This window comes from Schistocerca serialis, chromosome 6 (genome assembly GCF_023864345.2).
Source record: "Schistocerca serialis cubense isolate TAMUIC-IGC-003099 chromosome 6, iqSchSeri2.2, whole genome shotgun sequence".
NCBI lineage: Eukaryota > Metazoa > Arthropoda > Insecta > Orthoptera > Acrididae > Schistocerca > Schistocerca serialis.
This window is the reverse complement of record NC_064643.1, coordinates 104,388,110-104,403,692: the sequence shown is the minus strand read 5'-3', so window position 1 is coordinate 104,403,692 and position 15,583 is coordinate 104,388,110. Positions and strand designations below refer to the sequence as shown.

At 42.2% G+C, this 15,583-nt stretch overlaps 1 protein-coding gene across 2 annotated transcripts in view; it reads left to right on the top strand.

Moving 5' to 3' along the window:
- The window catches only part of LOC126483872 (cytochrome P450 6k1-like), a 68,016-nt gene that overhangs the window by 13,287 nt on the left and 39,146 nt on the right, over positions 1 to 15,583 (top strand). For both annotated transcript variants that reach the window (XM_050107115.1, XM_050107114.1), the window contains exons 2-3: positions 5,910 to 6,139; positions 11,586 to 11,824. In XM_050107115.1, coding sequence (XP_049963072.1) covers positions 5,920 to 6,139; positions 11,586 to 11,824 — 459 coding nt within the window. In that variant the 5' untranslated portion in view covers positions 5,910 to 5,919. The remainder of the gene's footprint in view (positions 1 to 5,909; positions 6,140 to 11,585; positions 11,825 to 15,583) is intronic.

Here is a 15,583-nt window from a genome sequence, read left to right as displayed (position 1 = left end):
AACTATCACAGCTGTTCACGGCATTGGAGTCAGCATGGCTTAGCATCCCAGTTGGTACATTCCACAACCTCACTGATTCTCTTTCTGCGCGCCTCGCAGCGGTCCGCGCTGCAAAAGTTGGCTGTTCAGGCTTCTGACAGGTGGTCACGTTAATATGACTGGACAGTGTGTATTGGACAGACGGGAAACACATTTTCGGTCAGATACAAGGAACATAGAGAGGCATTCAGACTGGATAATTATGACAAATAAGCAGTCGGTAATCCTGTAAACAAAAGAGGCATACCTCATAAAGGGAAGAGGAGAAGAAGACTCGGAAAGAGAGGAAACTCGATTCGCCTGAAGAACTGGAGACCGTCATTCACGAAAAGAAACATGGCAGTATACTGAATGCGTAATTTAATGGCAACGGAATGAGATTTATGAACGCCTTCACAGAATTATTTTAAGACACGTACATGACTATGGTCGACCCCAGGAAAGATCAGATTTCGGAGAAATGTAGAAATACGAGAGGCAATACTGTTTCTACGACACAGCATTTGCAGACTTAGAGAAAGCTTTTTACAATGTTAACTGGAATGTAATGACATTTTCACTCTGCATCCGAGTGTGCGCTGGTATGAAACTTCCTGGCAAATTAAAACTGTTTGCCGGACCGAGACTCGGGATCTTTGCCTTTTGCGGGCAAGTGCTCTACCATATGAGCTACCCAAGCACGACTCACGCCCCGTCCTCACAGCTATGGAAGGTAGGAGACGAGATACTGGCAGAAGTGAAGCTGTGAGGACGGGGCGTGAGTCGTGCTTGGGTAGCTCGGATGGAAGAGCACTTGCCTGCGAAAGGCAAAGGTCCCGAGTTCGAGTCTCGGTCCGGCACACAGTTTTAATCGGCCAGGAAGTTTCTCAACGGGAATGTTTTATTTAAAATTCTAAAGGTAGATGGGGCAAAATGCAGGCAGCGTAAGGCTATTCATAACTTGTATAGGAAACAGACGGTTATTATGACAGTCGAGGGGCATGAAAGGCAAAAAAATGGCTCTGAGTACTATGGGACTCAACTGCTGAGGTCATTAGTCCCCTAGAACTTAGAACTAGTTAAACCTAACTAACCTAAGGACATCACAAACAGCCATGCCCGAGGCAGGATTCGAACCTGCGACCGTAGCGGTCTTGCGGTTCCAGACTGCAGCGCCTTTAACCGCACGGCCACTTCGGCCGGCCATGAAAGGCAGGCAGTGGTAGAGAAAGGAGTGCGACAGGATTTTAGCCTATCCCTTATATTATTCAATCTGTGCATTGAGCAAGCAGTAAAGTAAACCAAATAAAAATTTGGAGTTGGAATTTAAGTTCAGGAAGAAGAGATAAAAAAAACCTTAAGGTTTTCTAATGATATTGTAATTCTGTCAGGGACTGCTACGTACTTGGAAGAGCAATCCAATGGAGGGCACGTTGTCTTGAAAGTAAGATATAAGATGAATATCAACAAAAAGCGAAACAAGAATAACGGAATGTAGTCGAATTAAATCAGATGATGCTGAGGGAATAAGGTTAGGAAACAAGACACTTAAAGTAGTAGATGAGATTTGTTATTTGGGCAGCAAAATTATTGCTGATGACCGAAGTAGAGAGGATATAAAATGTAGACTGGCAATGGGAAGAAAATCGATTCCGAAGAAGGAAATTTATTAACACCAAATACAGACTCAAGCGCTCTGAAATCATTTCTGGAGGTCTTTGTGTAGCCATGTGTAGAAGTGAAACAAGGACAGTAAAGAGTTTTTGGACGACAAGAGAATAGAAAACTTTGAAATGTGGTGCTACAGAACAATGTTGAAGATTACATGAGTAGATCACGTAACTGACGAGGAGATATTGTACAGAACTGGGGAGACAAGAAATTTGTGGCACAACTGGACTAAAAGGAGGGGTTGGTTGATAGGATACACTCTGTGTCATCAATGGATGACTAATTTAGTATTGGAGGCAAGTTTCAATGGTAAAAATTGTAGAGGGAGACCAAGAGATGAATAGAGAAGGCAGATTCAGAAGGGTGTAGGTTTCAGCTGTTATTCGGAGATGATGAGGCTCGCGTAGGATAGAGTAGCTGCCTGAAAACAGTCTTCGCATTATTGTAAAGTTACAATACCTCTTTGATGAGGACCGCACATTTAGTAAATAGAAACCTTATAGTCAAGGGAAGGCAAGATTCGATTACGATTGTGGACGGGGACGTAATCCGTTACTATTGGTTGCCTTTTACAGGAACACACATTTATTTTTAAAACAGTAATTCCAGACACAACATAAATTAAAAAATACCACAAGTTATTAATGAAGGAATACACAACTGTGTTAATAAAAGTGTTTCCAGTGTGTTACAATTTAGCAAATCACCATAAAATACAAATACAGATAAAGTTAAAAAAACGATCCACTGTGATCACGGCTGAAGGCCTTATACGCCAAGAATGGCAATAAATCAAGAATGTTTAAGAACTCGCTGCAGTTACAACTTACAGGTACTGAAATATTAAAAAGTAGGTGGCCACAAACACAGCAGAAGGTATCAGATGCCAGGATATAAGGTTTTAACGTTTACTGCTAAAGTACAAATATCAAATTATTTTTTCAAAGCAAGTGACCACAATCACAGCTGAAGGCCTTACACAACAGGAACGGCCATTATATAAAAAATTTAGAAATCTGCTGTAAAACAGCAAATACAAGCAAAGGTTAATTAAAAGAAACTGACCACCAAACGGGTCAAATGAGATGATGGTAATCTTGTACATACATAACCTTTAATGTAGGCATTACAATAATAAAACGCAAGATCCAGTCACAGACGGTGCTCCAGGAATCGACCTCTGAGAAGGTCCGGCAACAAACACTTTCGCGAGCGATGAGGTAGGCAGCCAAGAGTTGCATTCACTTCACAAGATGGTAACTCAGACTAGTGGCAGTCTAACGAATGACTAATGATAATCTTGTTGAAGCCACCTGACGTCCAATAAACCAAACGCAGGAATGGAACAATACGCCAAAGCCAGAACCGGTGGACTGGACTACGCCCCCAGAATAGTGTGCTTAGAGCGCCCGGAACGAGGAAAGGAATCACTACCACCAGAGTAGAAGAATCACAAACGGCCTACAATCGAGAAATCTGTCAAAACTACACGCCTTACAAGACAGCAGCGGCAAGGCGAGGAAACGTACACTGCCGTTACACACACTAACCCCCAGGGCAGGTAACTGGGGCGTTAGCGGCCACCAGGCAAGAAAAGTACAGCTGGTTGAACTTAACAAATTGTAACAAGCTGAACGCAGTAAATAGTGACAAGAAGTCGAGGAAAGCTAATCAGATCCGCCTTCCCCAAGCGCTCCACTCGCTGCTCTTCGCCTCGGCAACACTCCGAGCAGCAACACGAACCCAAGTCACTCGAGAATCGCGAGATGTCACAATGGTGGGGGTTTCTCTACTTGGATTGAAATGCACTCATCTTAAAGCCTGCAGGATCTGGTTTACGACGAGGTCGTGCACCTTCACGACCACAGCCCTTCCATCCGGCAGTCTATGTGCGCCACCAGCAGTGCCAGCGTGTTCCCGCACTGCGCGGACCTGGCTCTTCCTGAGTCCCCAACCAAAGTGCTACACTCACACGACATGGAAAAACAACAACGTCGCCCCAAAGATAGAGCAACAATTACTGCATATCGATAACCACCGCTGCTGCCACTAGCTGACAGGCAACGCTTGTGAAACGAGTGGCGCCAGTCAAGATGAGAAGAAGACAGACAACTGCAACCATGCCAACTAAAGGATACAGTCTGGCCTCCAACCTACAAACAACACTAACACGAGCTGCAGCATGGCTCAGAAATGAGGAAAATGTAGGCCACCTGTAGAACAGCATTTTGGTTGAGTTAGTAACTGCGTTCACGTTGTATTATCGTGAGTTCGTAACAATTACCTGGACACCTGCTGAAGCGTCAACTTGACATTCTTAGAGCACATAGCAATCAGCAGGGTAAGGCCTGGTGCGGTGTGCGGTGTGAGATGACGCGACCACTGGCAGAAGTTGTAGATCTTAATGTAAGACGAGGACACACAGCCCAGTATGTTTTCATTCCATTCCATCTTGTGAACGCCGCAACTGCGTTGGAGTACTTTTTAGCATTGCCTCTCCAAAACAAGTTGCTGAGTTGTGTGTAGGACAAAAATTATGGTTGCACGCTACCAGTTACTACAACAGTAATCTCAAATCCGTAATGGATAATTTGAAATTACAGAATATAGGTATCTTAGCTAAGCTCCATTCGACCTTACGTAGTTTGTTCCAGTATAAATGCGTTGTCTGTACAACCTCAATATTTTCCAAAACTAGGGCAAAGTTAGGGACGTAAAAGGAGGGACTTACAAGACAGCTTCAAAGACATTCAGATCAAAACTTTCCGACGTATTCGTGCTTTTTTTACTTGTTAGTATCAGTACCCATGTCATGTAATATAATGCAGCCACCAAAGGAATTATATCCCCTCAGTAAAACGTTTTTAGATATTGACCTGTATGCTCTTCAGCCGTATGATGCTATATGTTATTTACTACGGCTGGCGAATAGTGTAGATTAGGATCAAAGGTGGTCGAGCGGTTCTAGGCGCTACAGTCTGGAACCGCGAGACCGCTACGGTCGCAGGGTCGAATCCTGCCTCGGGCATGGATGTGTGTGATGTCCTTAGGTTAGTTAGGTTTAAGTAGTTCTAAGTTCTAGGGGACTGATGACCTCAGAAGTTAAGTCCCATAGTGCTCAGAGCCATTTGAACCATTTTTGAACCATTTGGGTCAAAGGATCACGGACTTCAGCATATAAAGTGCAAGGCGTAGGTGTACCAACACTACGCAGCTAGAAGAGCTCACTGCATTGGGGAAATACATTTAAGACGTAAATAAGGTCGAATAAAATTTATTTTGAATTAAATGTCTCTGAAGCTGCCAGGTAGGCCGAAAAGCTAGTTAACTTGTTTTATTCTTTTATATCCCTAACTGCCCAGTACATATTCGCCTTTTCCTGTGCTTTCAGAGGACCATTTTTCACTCTGGTTTCCAACATTTACTCTGCCATAATCGCCATACCTTGGCAAACGATGAAGTTTTTTTTTTTTTTTTTTTTTACTCAGCCAGAGTCTAATCCGGTATAGGTCTTTTATTATATTGTTATCTTTCGAACCATTTTACTTATATCGTGGCAGCGGAAAAAGCTTTGACGGAAATCGATTCGTCGCTCAAACCTTGATCAATATTCTGTAATATACCTACAGAAAGACAGATGTTCTATTGGTTATTAAACTGGCCGATGATCTGTACAATGAGCCCCCCCCCCCCCCCCTCTGCGATTCTGTGCGCTATAGCAGTAATGTGACTTCCACATTTATCTTAATTCTGTTCGCAATAATCTTTCGAGTATCTTCACATGCTGCATTTATATGCGCAGCATATACCTCTGCCCCACAATCGCAGGATTCACTATCTGCTTCAGCTACAGGGGCATTTCAAAAGACCATATGCTTCTTGGTCTGAATGATGGTGATAACGATGATTTCTTTTTCAGCTGCAGCCAAAGCTTCCTTTACACAAAACACCACTGGCCTAAATGGGTACAAACAACAATTCCCTTTCGCACCTAGGAGTTCTATGGCTGCTCGCATAATGCAGCAAACATCATAGGCTACAGTCTGTAAACATCGCATATAAAATGAGGTGATAATAATGACACTGGAAAGTTCCTTTCTGGTGGTGACAGTTATTTTACATGCTAGTAAAAGGACGGTACAATGCGACGGAAGGACGAGATGTTACAAGGAAGCAAGGAGACGTCACACTCATTTCACTTATATCCGGTTCTGTTTCAGATTCTTCAACATGGCTTTCTACGCAGAGTCGTGGCTCACAGAGCTGTTGGTAGCCCTGTCACTGGTAGTGGCGGCGGCGTACGTGTGGTTCTCCCACTCGTACAAGTACTGGAAGAAGAAGGGAGCGCCCTATCTGGAACCGCAGTTCCCCTTTGGTAACGTCTACAAAAGTTTTGTGGGCAAGCTCTCAATGCCATTGGATATAGTTGACGCCTACTGGCAACTGAAAGGTATGACTGGACGTAAATATTATTTAAATCCATTATTTTCCCCATGACCACTCGCAGAGATAGTGTCATACTTACTTTTGATTAAATTCCATCTTAGAATAGATATTTGTTATACGTCTTTATTGAAAATCCATTTTTTCGGAAACAATTTTTTTCTATAACATGCATTTGATCCAACAAGATTCTAACACCTTTTTCTCTCAGCAAACTATACGTATCGCTCGTTTACATCACTGATAGCCCCAGTGTTACCATCAGGTTTCAGATGGAACCATCGCGCTGGACTAGGCGCTCTCGACACAGTGGCAAGTCACTTTGCACACCATGCAGATGAGGTAGGAGATGCCAGGTCTGCCCCCAAGACAAATCCTTCACCAGAATCTGCAGCCATATCATGGATGTTTTCTCCCAATCTGACGGCTTCCACTCTGAACAGCCAGCAGTACCGTCCAGATGTAGAGATTGTTGGCATGGCGTGCCCATAGAGATTGCGTACATCCAAGTAGAAACTGTAACTTATATCATCAGATGGCATAAACTCCTCCTCGCTCATTTGTGGATTGTTCGCCATGGTGTGGCTATATACGCACTGGCAGAGTCCCACGTGAATCCCACATTCGAAGAAGAGCAGCACGTCAACATCAGTCAGCACTTCGACGTTCACATTAGCTCTCCTGAACACTGTGTCCACGTAAAAGACCTGGCGTGGTGTAATTCCCTCTGAGGAGTCGTACGACGGTACATGCTGCCACACACAGTGCGTGCCGTTCTATGAAGGTTTGTGAGAGACATCAGGGTTACCTTCACAATGTGCCACAGGAGCTGAGGGGGCACCTGGAGTCAGCGCAAAAGAACTTCTTATCCTCTGTAGGCATTTCCACATTTACCAGTTCCTGGATCGAACAGTCATTCCGGTGCCTTTCTAGATACTAACTCTTGGTAAAACAATTTAGGCACCTATCGTAAGAATGCCGAACACCATCGTGGTTTGATAACTACTGGGAAAATAGGGCGACAGGTTTCTGATCCAGACATAGCGCTCCTTCTCGCCCTTGGAGAACAGCAACAAATCTACGTGTTTTCAGTGCTGACCAGATTATTTTGAAAAGTAGAAGGAACTACTTTATGCAATAAAAATTTAATTTACTTTCTGTGCTGTGCTTTCACAAATGTTTAAATAAGTTCTCTTTCCATGACATAAAAAATGACTCCACATATATCAGGTATGATTAGAGAAATAGTGCTCCCAGGCATGCGAAACAGGTACATCGGGGACCTGTATGAGTCTCCTACAAAGTTAGTATTTCGGAATTCCACTTTTTTTAAAATGTATGTTTCATACAAATAAATAAAAAGTAAAATTTCCTGGCAGATTAAAACTGTGTGCCGGACCGAGACTCGAACTCGGGACCTTCGCCTTTCGCGGGCAAGTGCTCTACCTTGCTAGTTCTGCAATGTTCGCAGGAGAGCTTGTGTTAAGTTTGGAAGGCAGGAGACGAAGTACTGGCAGAAGTAAAGCTGTGAGGACGGGACGTGAGTCGTGCTTGGGTAGAGTGCTCAGTTGGTAGAGCACTTGCCCGCGAAAGGAAAAAGGTCCCGAGTTCGAGTCTCGGTCCGGCACACAGTTTTAATCTGCCAGGAAGTTTCATATCAGCGCACGCTCCGCTGCAGAGTGAAAATCTCATTCTGGAAAATAAAAAGTGCTGTCTAATTCGTAGCTCACCTGTAGCGATAAATCGTTGCGTGCCAAGTAATCGCATCTTCGCTGAAATAGCTGTGTGAAATGTTGGGTCCTGATTTGAAATGACGTCTCGTATCTATGTCACCAAATACTTCACATCGTTTTGTAGTGATTCTACAAAGGTTTTCGAAGCTTTCCATGTCCTCAATACTCTGTTCTTGCAACAGGTTATTGCAGGTTCCATACTGTGGTCTTCTCAGTATCCAATCACTAAACCAGATTCTTCTCGTTTTCTTGCTCGCATTCTTTTTAATAATTAGAAGACCTGCAGTATATCTGAGCCGCCTGCTCGTCATTTTACTTGCTCCCGCACTCAGACTAAAAACACATGTTGCAGAACTTCTTGCTTATTTCTTCCGAGTGCTGTGGAATCGCAGCAGCAAGTGGCTCGTAGTAACTTGCAGCGATGACTTATGCAGACGACATGCTAGTGTAAACCCAGCTTAACAGCTTTTAGCAAACCAATCTCGGCAGCAGAGTGCAAGCATTTTCATTGGTCATTTCCTGTTCTCACTAATGACACTCCTCTGCGAAGTGCTGCTTCCTGCTGAGACACTCAGAATTTCTTTCCTAGTGATATTGGAAGATACCTGCCATCATGGAAAGTGACAAGCCCTTAAACCAGTCTAGTAGACTCAGACCATAGCTTATTTAGATAATGCTACCCCCAGACTGGGAAACAGCCCCTGTCACCTTCGATACCAGAAAATGACTCAAGCGTACTTATTAAGCCATCCATTCACAGCCAGACTTGCTACCTGACCCCCACCATCTCCCCCTCCGACGGCCGGAGTGGCCGAGTGGTTCTAGGCGCTACAGTCTGGAACCGCGCTACTGCTACGGTCGCAGGTTCGAATCCTGCCTCGGGCATGGATGTGTGTATATGTCCTTAGGTTAGTTAGGTTTAAGTAGTTCTAAGTTCTAGGGGACTGATGACCTCAGAAGTTAAGTCCCATAGTGCTCAGAGCCATTTTTGAATCTCCCCCTCCCGTCACCGCTGAGTGGGTCGGAGACCTGTCTGAATTTGTGTGGGCACACTCTTACTTGCCTGCACTGACAAGAGTATGAGCTGGCAGGTAACAGTTGGGTAAACAGGTAGAGGTCTGTCAGGAAAACCGACACATTAATGCCACGGACCTGACTGCTATAAAATCGCCCTCACAAAGGCGAAAGGGTCAGGTCAGACCCAAATGGGGGTGGGGGGGCAGCCAACTGGTTAAGCCGTCTATGGGGGCCTATTAACCACGGGACGAGCACAACTGGGTGGCCATGAGTGAAATGTCACAGGATCAGAATCATATTAGACTGAGTAACCGAAACATCAAGCAACAAAGGCGCTTAAACTTCTACCATACCATTGCTTCAGAATGGGTATGGAGTTCGTTTAAACAGCATTCTCTTTCAAGGATACCTCGGATTACAGATTTACGAAACGGGAAACAGATTTCTCGCCACCTGTAATTTCTATTTACATTGTTTTGGTAATACAGAACAAGGGTGAGGGAAAAATACTGACAGAGATATAGTATCACACACAGTCAGTATCAAACATTGAGAAACCTTCAATATCCATTAAATAATTGGATGCAGATGGCTACGTGTGTGGGAAGACTGCATGGCAACATTACAACGTGTGACACAGATGAAACTGGTACAAGTTGTGGGCAATAATTACAAAATGTGGTGTGTAAAGTCTTTAATAAAATAAATACGCGGATAATCTAAATGGAAGTGAAGACCAACAAAAAAATTATTAAGTATTTGAATAATATGCTTCAGCTTTGAATTTCTCTTACAACTTCATTTCCTTTATTATAAATGAATTTCTGTAATCTTTGTCCACTTTCACACAAAGATGGACACATAAGCAGCTTTGTAAAATATCCAGCACCTCTCTCGCAGCATCCAGTGATAGCTTCATATGCAAAAATCAGAAACTCTTAAATGCAGAATGTGAGCCCTAATGAAATGAGAACAGCATTTATGTTTTACCTTTGTTCTACCGTCGCAACTTGATGTTGCACTTTTTAAATATGTTCGAAAGCCGGAGGAAAATTTGATATGTCAACCAGGAACAATTAACTTAGGGCTGTAAAAGGTAGTGGTGGTGAGAGGGTGGGGGGGGGGGGGGGAATAATAGACTAGAGTAAGTAGAACAAATTAAAGACGATGTTGGATATAGTAGTTATGTAGGTTTGAATATATTAGCACAAGACAGCAAATGACGAAGTGCCACATCATACCAGTCGAAAGACGTAATGAAGAGTGAAAAGATATATTTCTCCTATTCTTTGTTTTCTGATTTGCACAACCATAAATTGTCACGTGTCTTGCCAGCTAAGAGGTAAATGTGTCCTTGGGGTGTGAATGTCGGTGACCATTGTCTCCTTCATGACACTACCTCCCCAGCCTCAGCCTTGTAACATGTAAGCAATGTTTACGCCTATGTATACAAAATGGTAGGACTAGGTCCCTAAATTACCCTGAATAAATAAGGGCAAGAAATACATTTTAATGAAGCCTAGTGAGGTCGGTAAGTGAACATGTGACAGTTTGTCGTGCCTCTAAATTTCTTCCATGTCATAAACCAAGTCATTCTTTCATTCTTAAGTGGATACCATTCTAGCCACTCCAGAGGAGAAAGAAATTAGCTCAGTTCATCTTTTATCCTCATCAACATCAAGCTACCTGGAAAAGATTCCTATGAGCGCAGTAAAGTGGATCCAAGAACTCTTTGAGTGCCAACAACATAAAAAATTTATATTTTTCACAAAATTGACCTTTCTCATTGTAGTGAGCAACGAAAACAGAATAATTACTCAAAAAGTAAACAACAAATTGTTTTAAAGAGGTGGTTTGACTTGGGAATATAATTTTAAATTTTTTCACAAAATTAACTTTCACCTAAATAGTAAACAACGAATACAACAGTACATTAGTGAAAAGTAAACAATCCAAATTATATTAATGTTGTGGTTTTATTTTGGAACCACTGGGACATACAGTTTTCAACCACCCCTTGAAAGCTATTTCACATTTTTCCTAGACACAATCCCACACATCGAAACTTCTATGATCTCATAGTGCCTAAAACAAATTATAGTCCAAAACAACAAGTAAAAAACGGACCTAAAATTTAATGAATTTTATCAAATGTACTGAATGCTCTAGTGATTCAGTTTAGAAAGCACATGTAATAGCAGTAGTGCAAACTCAAATTTACGTTACAGTTACTTTAGATATACTTATTTTGACTATTAATGACCTCCTCAACATGATCAACATAAAAAAATACACGTCACAATCTCCTACAATCACATAACACCTCAGTGTACCACTAGATGTCTCTGACTTGCAATAGCATCAGATGTTTCATGCGAAAGCACTGGAACTTCCAAATAATAATAATAATAATATAATGTTGGTTTCATGCAGAAACTATTGGTACTCAATGGGTTACACGACGGCCAGAATAACAGTGTACATCCTCATAGTTATAAACTATAGTATAGAGGCTAGTGGATTACTTACTGTGAAAATTTCCATAGTTTTTGTTCATGGACGCATATCTCTAAATACTTTTCTGCCATGAATTTGACAGAAGTTTGCAGAGTATCTATGTGTGCATACACAATGTCAAAATTGGGCAGATTTTCGTTTTATATACAATATTATCGAGTTTATCATTTGAAACTTTTTTTCCAGGCAATCGTTTCGGCGGAATATATTTCTTCACTCGACCAACCCTGGTCGTACTGGATCCGGATTTGATCCGTTGCATTCTCGTCAAGGACTTCTGGACCTTCCAAGACAGAATGGCACTCGTAAACGAGAACGAACCCATAAGCCAACACCTTTTTGCTATTCGTGGGAACAAATGGCGCAGGTTACGTGTGAAGTTGACGCCCACGTTTACATCTGGAAAAATGAAGATGATGTTCCAGGTGAGACTACTGCCCGGCATATTTATAATTTAAACCGGAAAAAAACACATATTGTAACTCCTAAAATGACTTAATTCCGCCATACTTGAACTACGAATCATGGTAACTTTGTGGCAGGTGATTGGCAGGAATTACTAACTCATAACTATACACCGAAACAAAATCAATTGTTATTGCTCAGATTGTAATCATATTTATGTATGTATGTATAATGCGGGTGTAAAGTGACTCAATCCACATCATTACGATGTTCCTTCTGCCATTTGTGCGAAAAAGTAGTTCACGGAACATGGAATTTACTAACATCGACCAACTGCAGTCAACTGTGTTTTGGCTCACTATCCGATGTAGGTTCTTTATTTAGAAGTACCCCAATCAGTTCTACACCTTATAATCTTCTATATTTTGAAATATGCATTCTTATTCCGAACTACATTGTTCTACTGCACAAACCGATATTAGTAGATTGCAAAGAACACCGCCATTTTATACATGACGTGTACTCACCTATACGAGGTGTGATTGGAAAGTTTTAAGAATGGATCCGCTACTGCTTACTGGTTTGGTAGACAGGTCCATGGAGGGTGCGTAGTGAGTCAGTGTCTTGTCCTTATATGCCCTCTGACAGGAAACTGCGTTTCCTTTATTCAATTCGTAGTGGCAGCAGGTTGAGTGCGGGTCTGTTAGGGCTTGTTGCCGGATTCTGTGTGCGTGAAAATTGATGTAAAAACGGAGCAACGAGTTTGTGTGAAATTTTGTTTTTAAAACCGGGAAATCAGCTTCTGAGACTTACGAACTATTGAAAATAGCCTTTGGAGATAATTGTATAAGCCAGTCAAATGTTTTTGTCTGGTTCAAAAGATTTAAAAATGGCCGCGAATCATTTGAAGATGAACCACGGTCCGGCCGTCCTTCCATCTCAAAAACGAATGAAAATGTTGTGAAAGTTCACTACTTAGTGCGTTCTGATCGTAGACTTATAATTAGGGAGATTTCTGATGAACTTAATTTAAGTTTCTATGCAGTTCAGCCGATTTTAAATGAAGATCTGAACATGCATCGAGTGTCCGCAAAATTCATTCCAAAAGTGTTGTCAAGCGACCAGAGACAACACCGACTTGAAGTGTGCCAAGAACTGATTAACCGGACTAAAAATGATCCAGATTTGTTAAACAGTGTAATTACAGGTGACGAATAAATGGATATGATCCTGAAACCAAAGTGCAGTCTTCGCAGTGGAAAACTCCAGGTTCACCACGACCGAAAAAGCACGGCAAAGTCGGTTGAAGGTGAAGACAAAGTTGGTGGTTTTTTTTTCGATTCTGCCGGTATTGTGCATCATGAATTTACCCTGGAGGACAGACAATTAACCAGGTATACTACAAATGTTTCCTTGAGCGTTTGCGCGAAAAGGTACGAAAGAAAAGGCATGCATTGTGGAAAGACAGGAGGTGGGTGGTATACACCATGGCAATGCTCCGACTCATCGTGCCTTCTCCGTCGCTGAATTTTTGACCAAATTCAGAATTCCTGTGCTTCCACAACCGCCATATTCCCCTGATCTGGCCCCTGCGGACTTCTACCTGTTCCTAAACTCAAATTTTCACTGACAGGGAAGCGATTTGTCTCGATTGAAGACATCCAGACAAATACGGAGAGCATCCTTAACACACTTCAGGAAAAAAATTTCCAGGAATGTTTCCAAAAGTGGAAACACCTTTGGAGTCGGTATGTTCGGTCAGAAGGGGAGTGTCTTGAAGGAGATGCATCACAGTAGCATGTAAGTACCACCATTGTGCAATTACAAGCCCATTCTTAAAACTTTCCAATCGCACCTCGTCCTTCGTGTTTGGACCAAAACAAACAGCTCGAGAGAAAAAACGCCATTGTCTCTTGCCAGAAGACGGAAAACCGCAAATTTTATGGCGGGAAAAGATGTCCATTCCGCCTTATCGAACACAGTGTGGTGGAACACAAAGCGGCAAACAGTCAGAGTTACGATTTCTGCAAACCCAGTTCACAGGGCTGGACGTACCCCATCTAACTGGGAAGACAAGAACGATATTCGATAAACCTTGCCTGTTGGGACACTCTTCTACTGGATAATTATATGTTAGTTTGAAGAAGTTTCCCACATTCCTATAGTCAAATGTTATCCCTAGTTTTATCTATGTTGTGGTCTTCAGTCCTGAGACTGGTTTGATGCAACTCTCCATCCTACTCTATCCTGTGCAAGCTTCATCATCTCCCAGTACTTACTACATCCTACATGCTTCTGAATCTGCTTAGTGTGTTCATCTCTTGGTCTCCCTCTACGATTTTTACCCTCCACGCTGCCCTCCAATGCTAAATTTGTGATCCCTTGATGCCTCAGAACATGTCCTACCAAACGATCCCTTCTTCTAGTCAAGTTGTGCCACAAACTCCTCTTCTCCCCAATTCTATTCAATACCTCCTCATTAGTTATGTGATCTACCCATCTAATCTTCAGCATTCTTCTGTAGCACCACATTTCTAAAGCTTCTATTCTCTTCTTGTCTAAGCTATTTATCGTCCATGTTTCACTTCCATACATGGCTACACTCCATACAAATACTTTCACAAACGAACTCCTGACACTTAAATCTATACTCGATGTTAACAAATTTTTCTTCTTCAGAAACGCTTTCCTTGCCATTGCCAGTCTACATTTTATATCCTCTCTACTTCTACCATTATCAGTTATTTTGCTCCCCAAATAGCAAAACTCCTTTACTACTTTCAGTGTCTCATTTCCTAATCTAATTCCGGCAGCATCACCCGATTTAATTCGACTACATTCCATTATCCTCGTTTTGCTTTTGATGATGTTCATCTTATATCCTCGTTTCAAGACACTGTCCATTCCGTTCAGCTGCTCTTCCAGGTCCTTTGCTGACTCTGACAGAATTACAATGTCATCGGCGAACCTCAAAGTTTTTATTTCTTCTCCATGGATTTTAATTCCTACTCCGAACTTTTCTTTTGTTTCTTTTACTGCTTGCTCAATTTACAGATTGAATAGCATCTGGGAGAGGCTACAACCCTGTCTCACTCCCTTCCAAACCACTGCTTCTCTTTCATGTCCCTCGACTCCTGTAACTGCCATCTGGTTTCTGTACAAATTGTAAATAGCCTTTCGCTCCCTGTATTTTACCCCTGCCACCTTCAGAATTTGAAAGAGAGTATTCCAGTCAACATTGTCAAAAGCTTTCTCTAAGTCTACAAGTGCTAGAAACGTAGGTTTACCTTTCCTTAATCTTTCTTCTAAGATACGTCCTAGGGTCAGTATTGCCTCACCTGTTCCAACATTTCTACGGAATCCAAACTGATCTTCCCCGAGGTCGGCCTCTATCAGTTTTTCCATTCGTCTGTAAAGAATTCGCGTTAGTATTTTGCAGCTGTGATTTATTAAACTGATAGATCGGTAATTTTCACATCTCTCAACACCTGCTTTCTTTGGGATTGGAATTATTATATTCTTCTTGAAGTCTGAGGGTATTTCGCCTGTCTCATACATCTTGCTCACCAGATGGTAGAGTTTTGTCAGGACTGTCTCTCCCAAGGCTGTCAGTAGTTCTAATGGAATGTTGTCTACTCCGAGGGCCTTGTTTCGACTCAGGTCTTTCAGTGCTCTGTCAAACTCTTCACGCAAAATCATATCTCCCATTTCATCCTCATCTACATCCTCTTCCATTTCCATAATATTGTCCTCAAGTACATCGCCCTTGTATAGTCCCT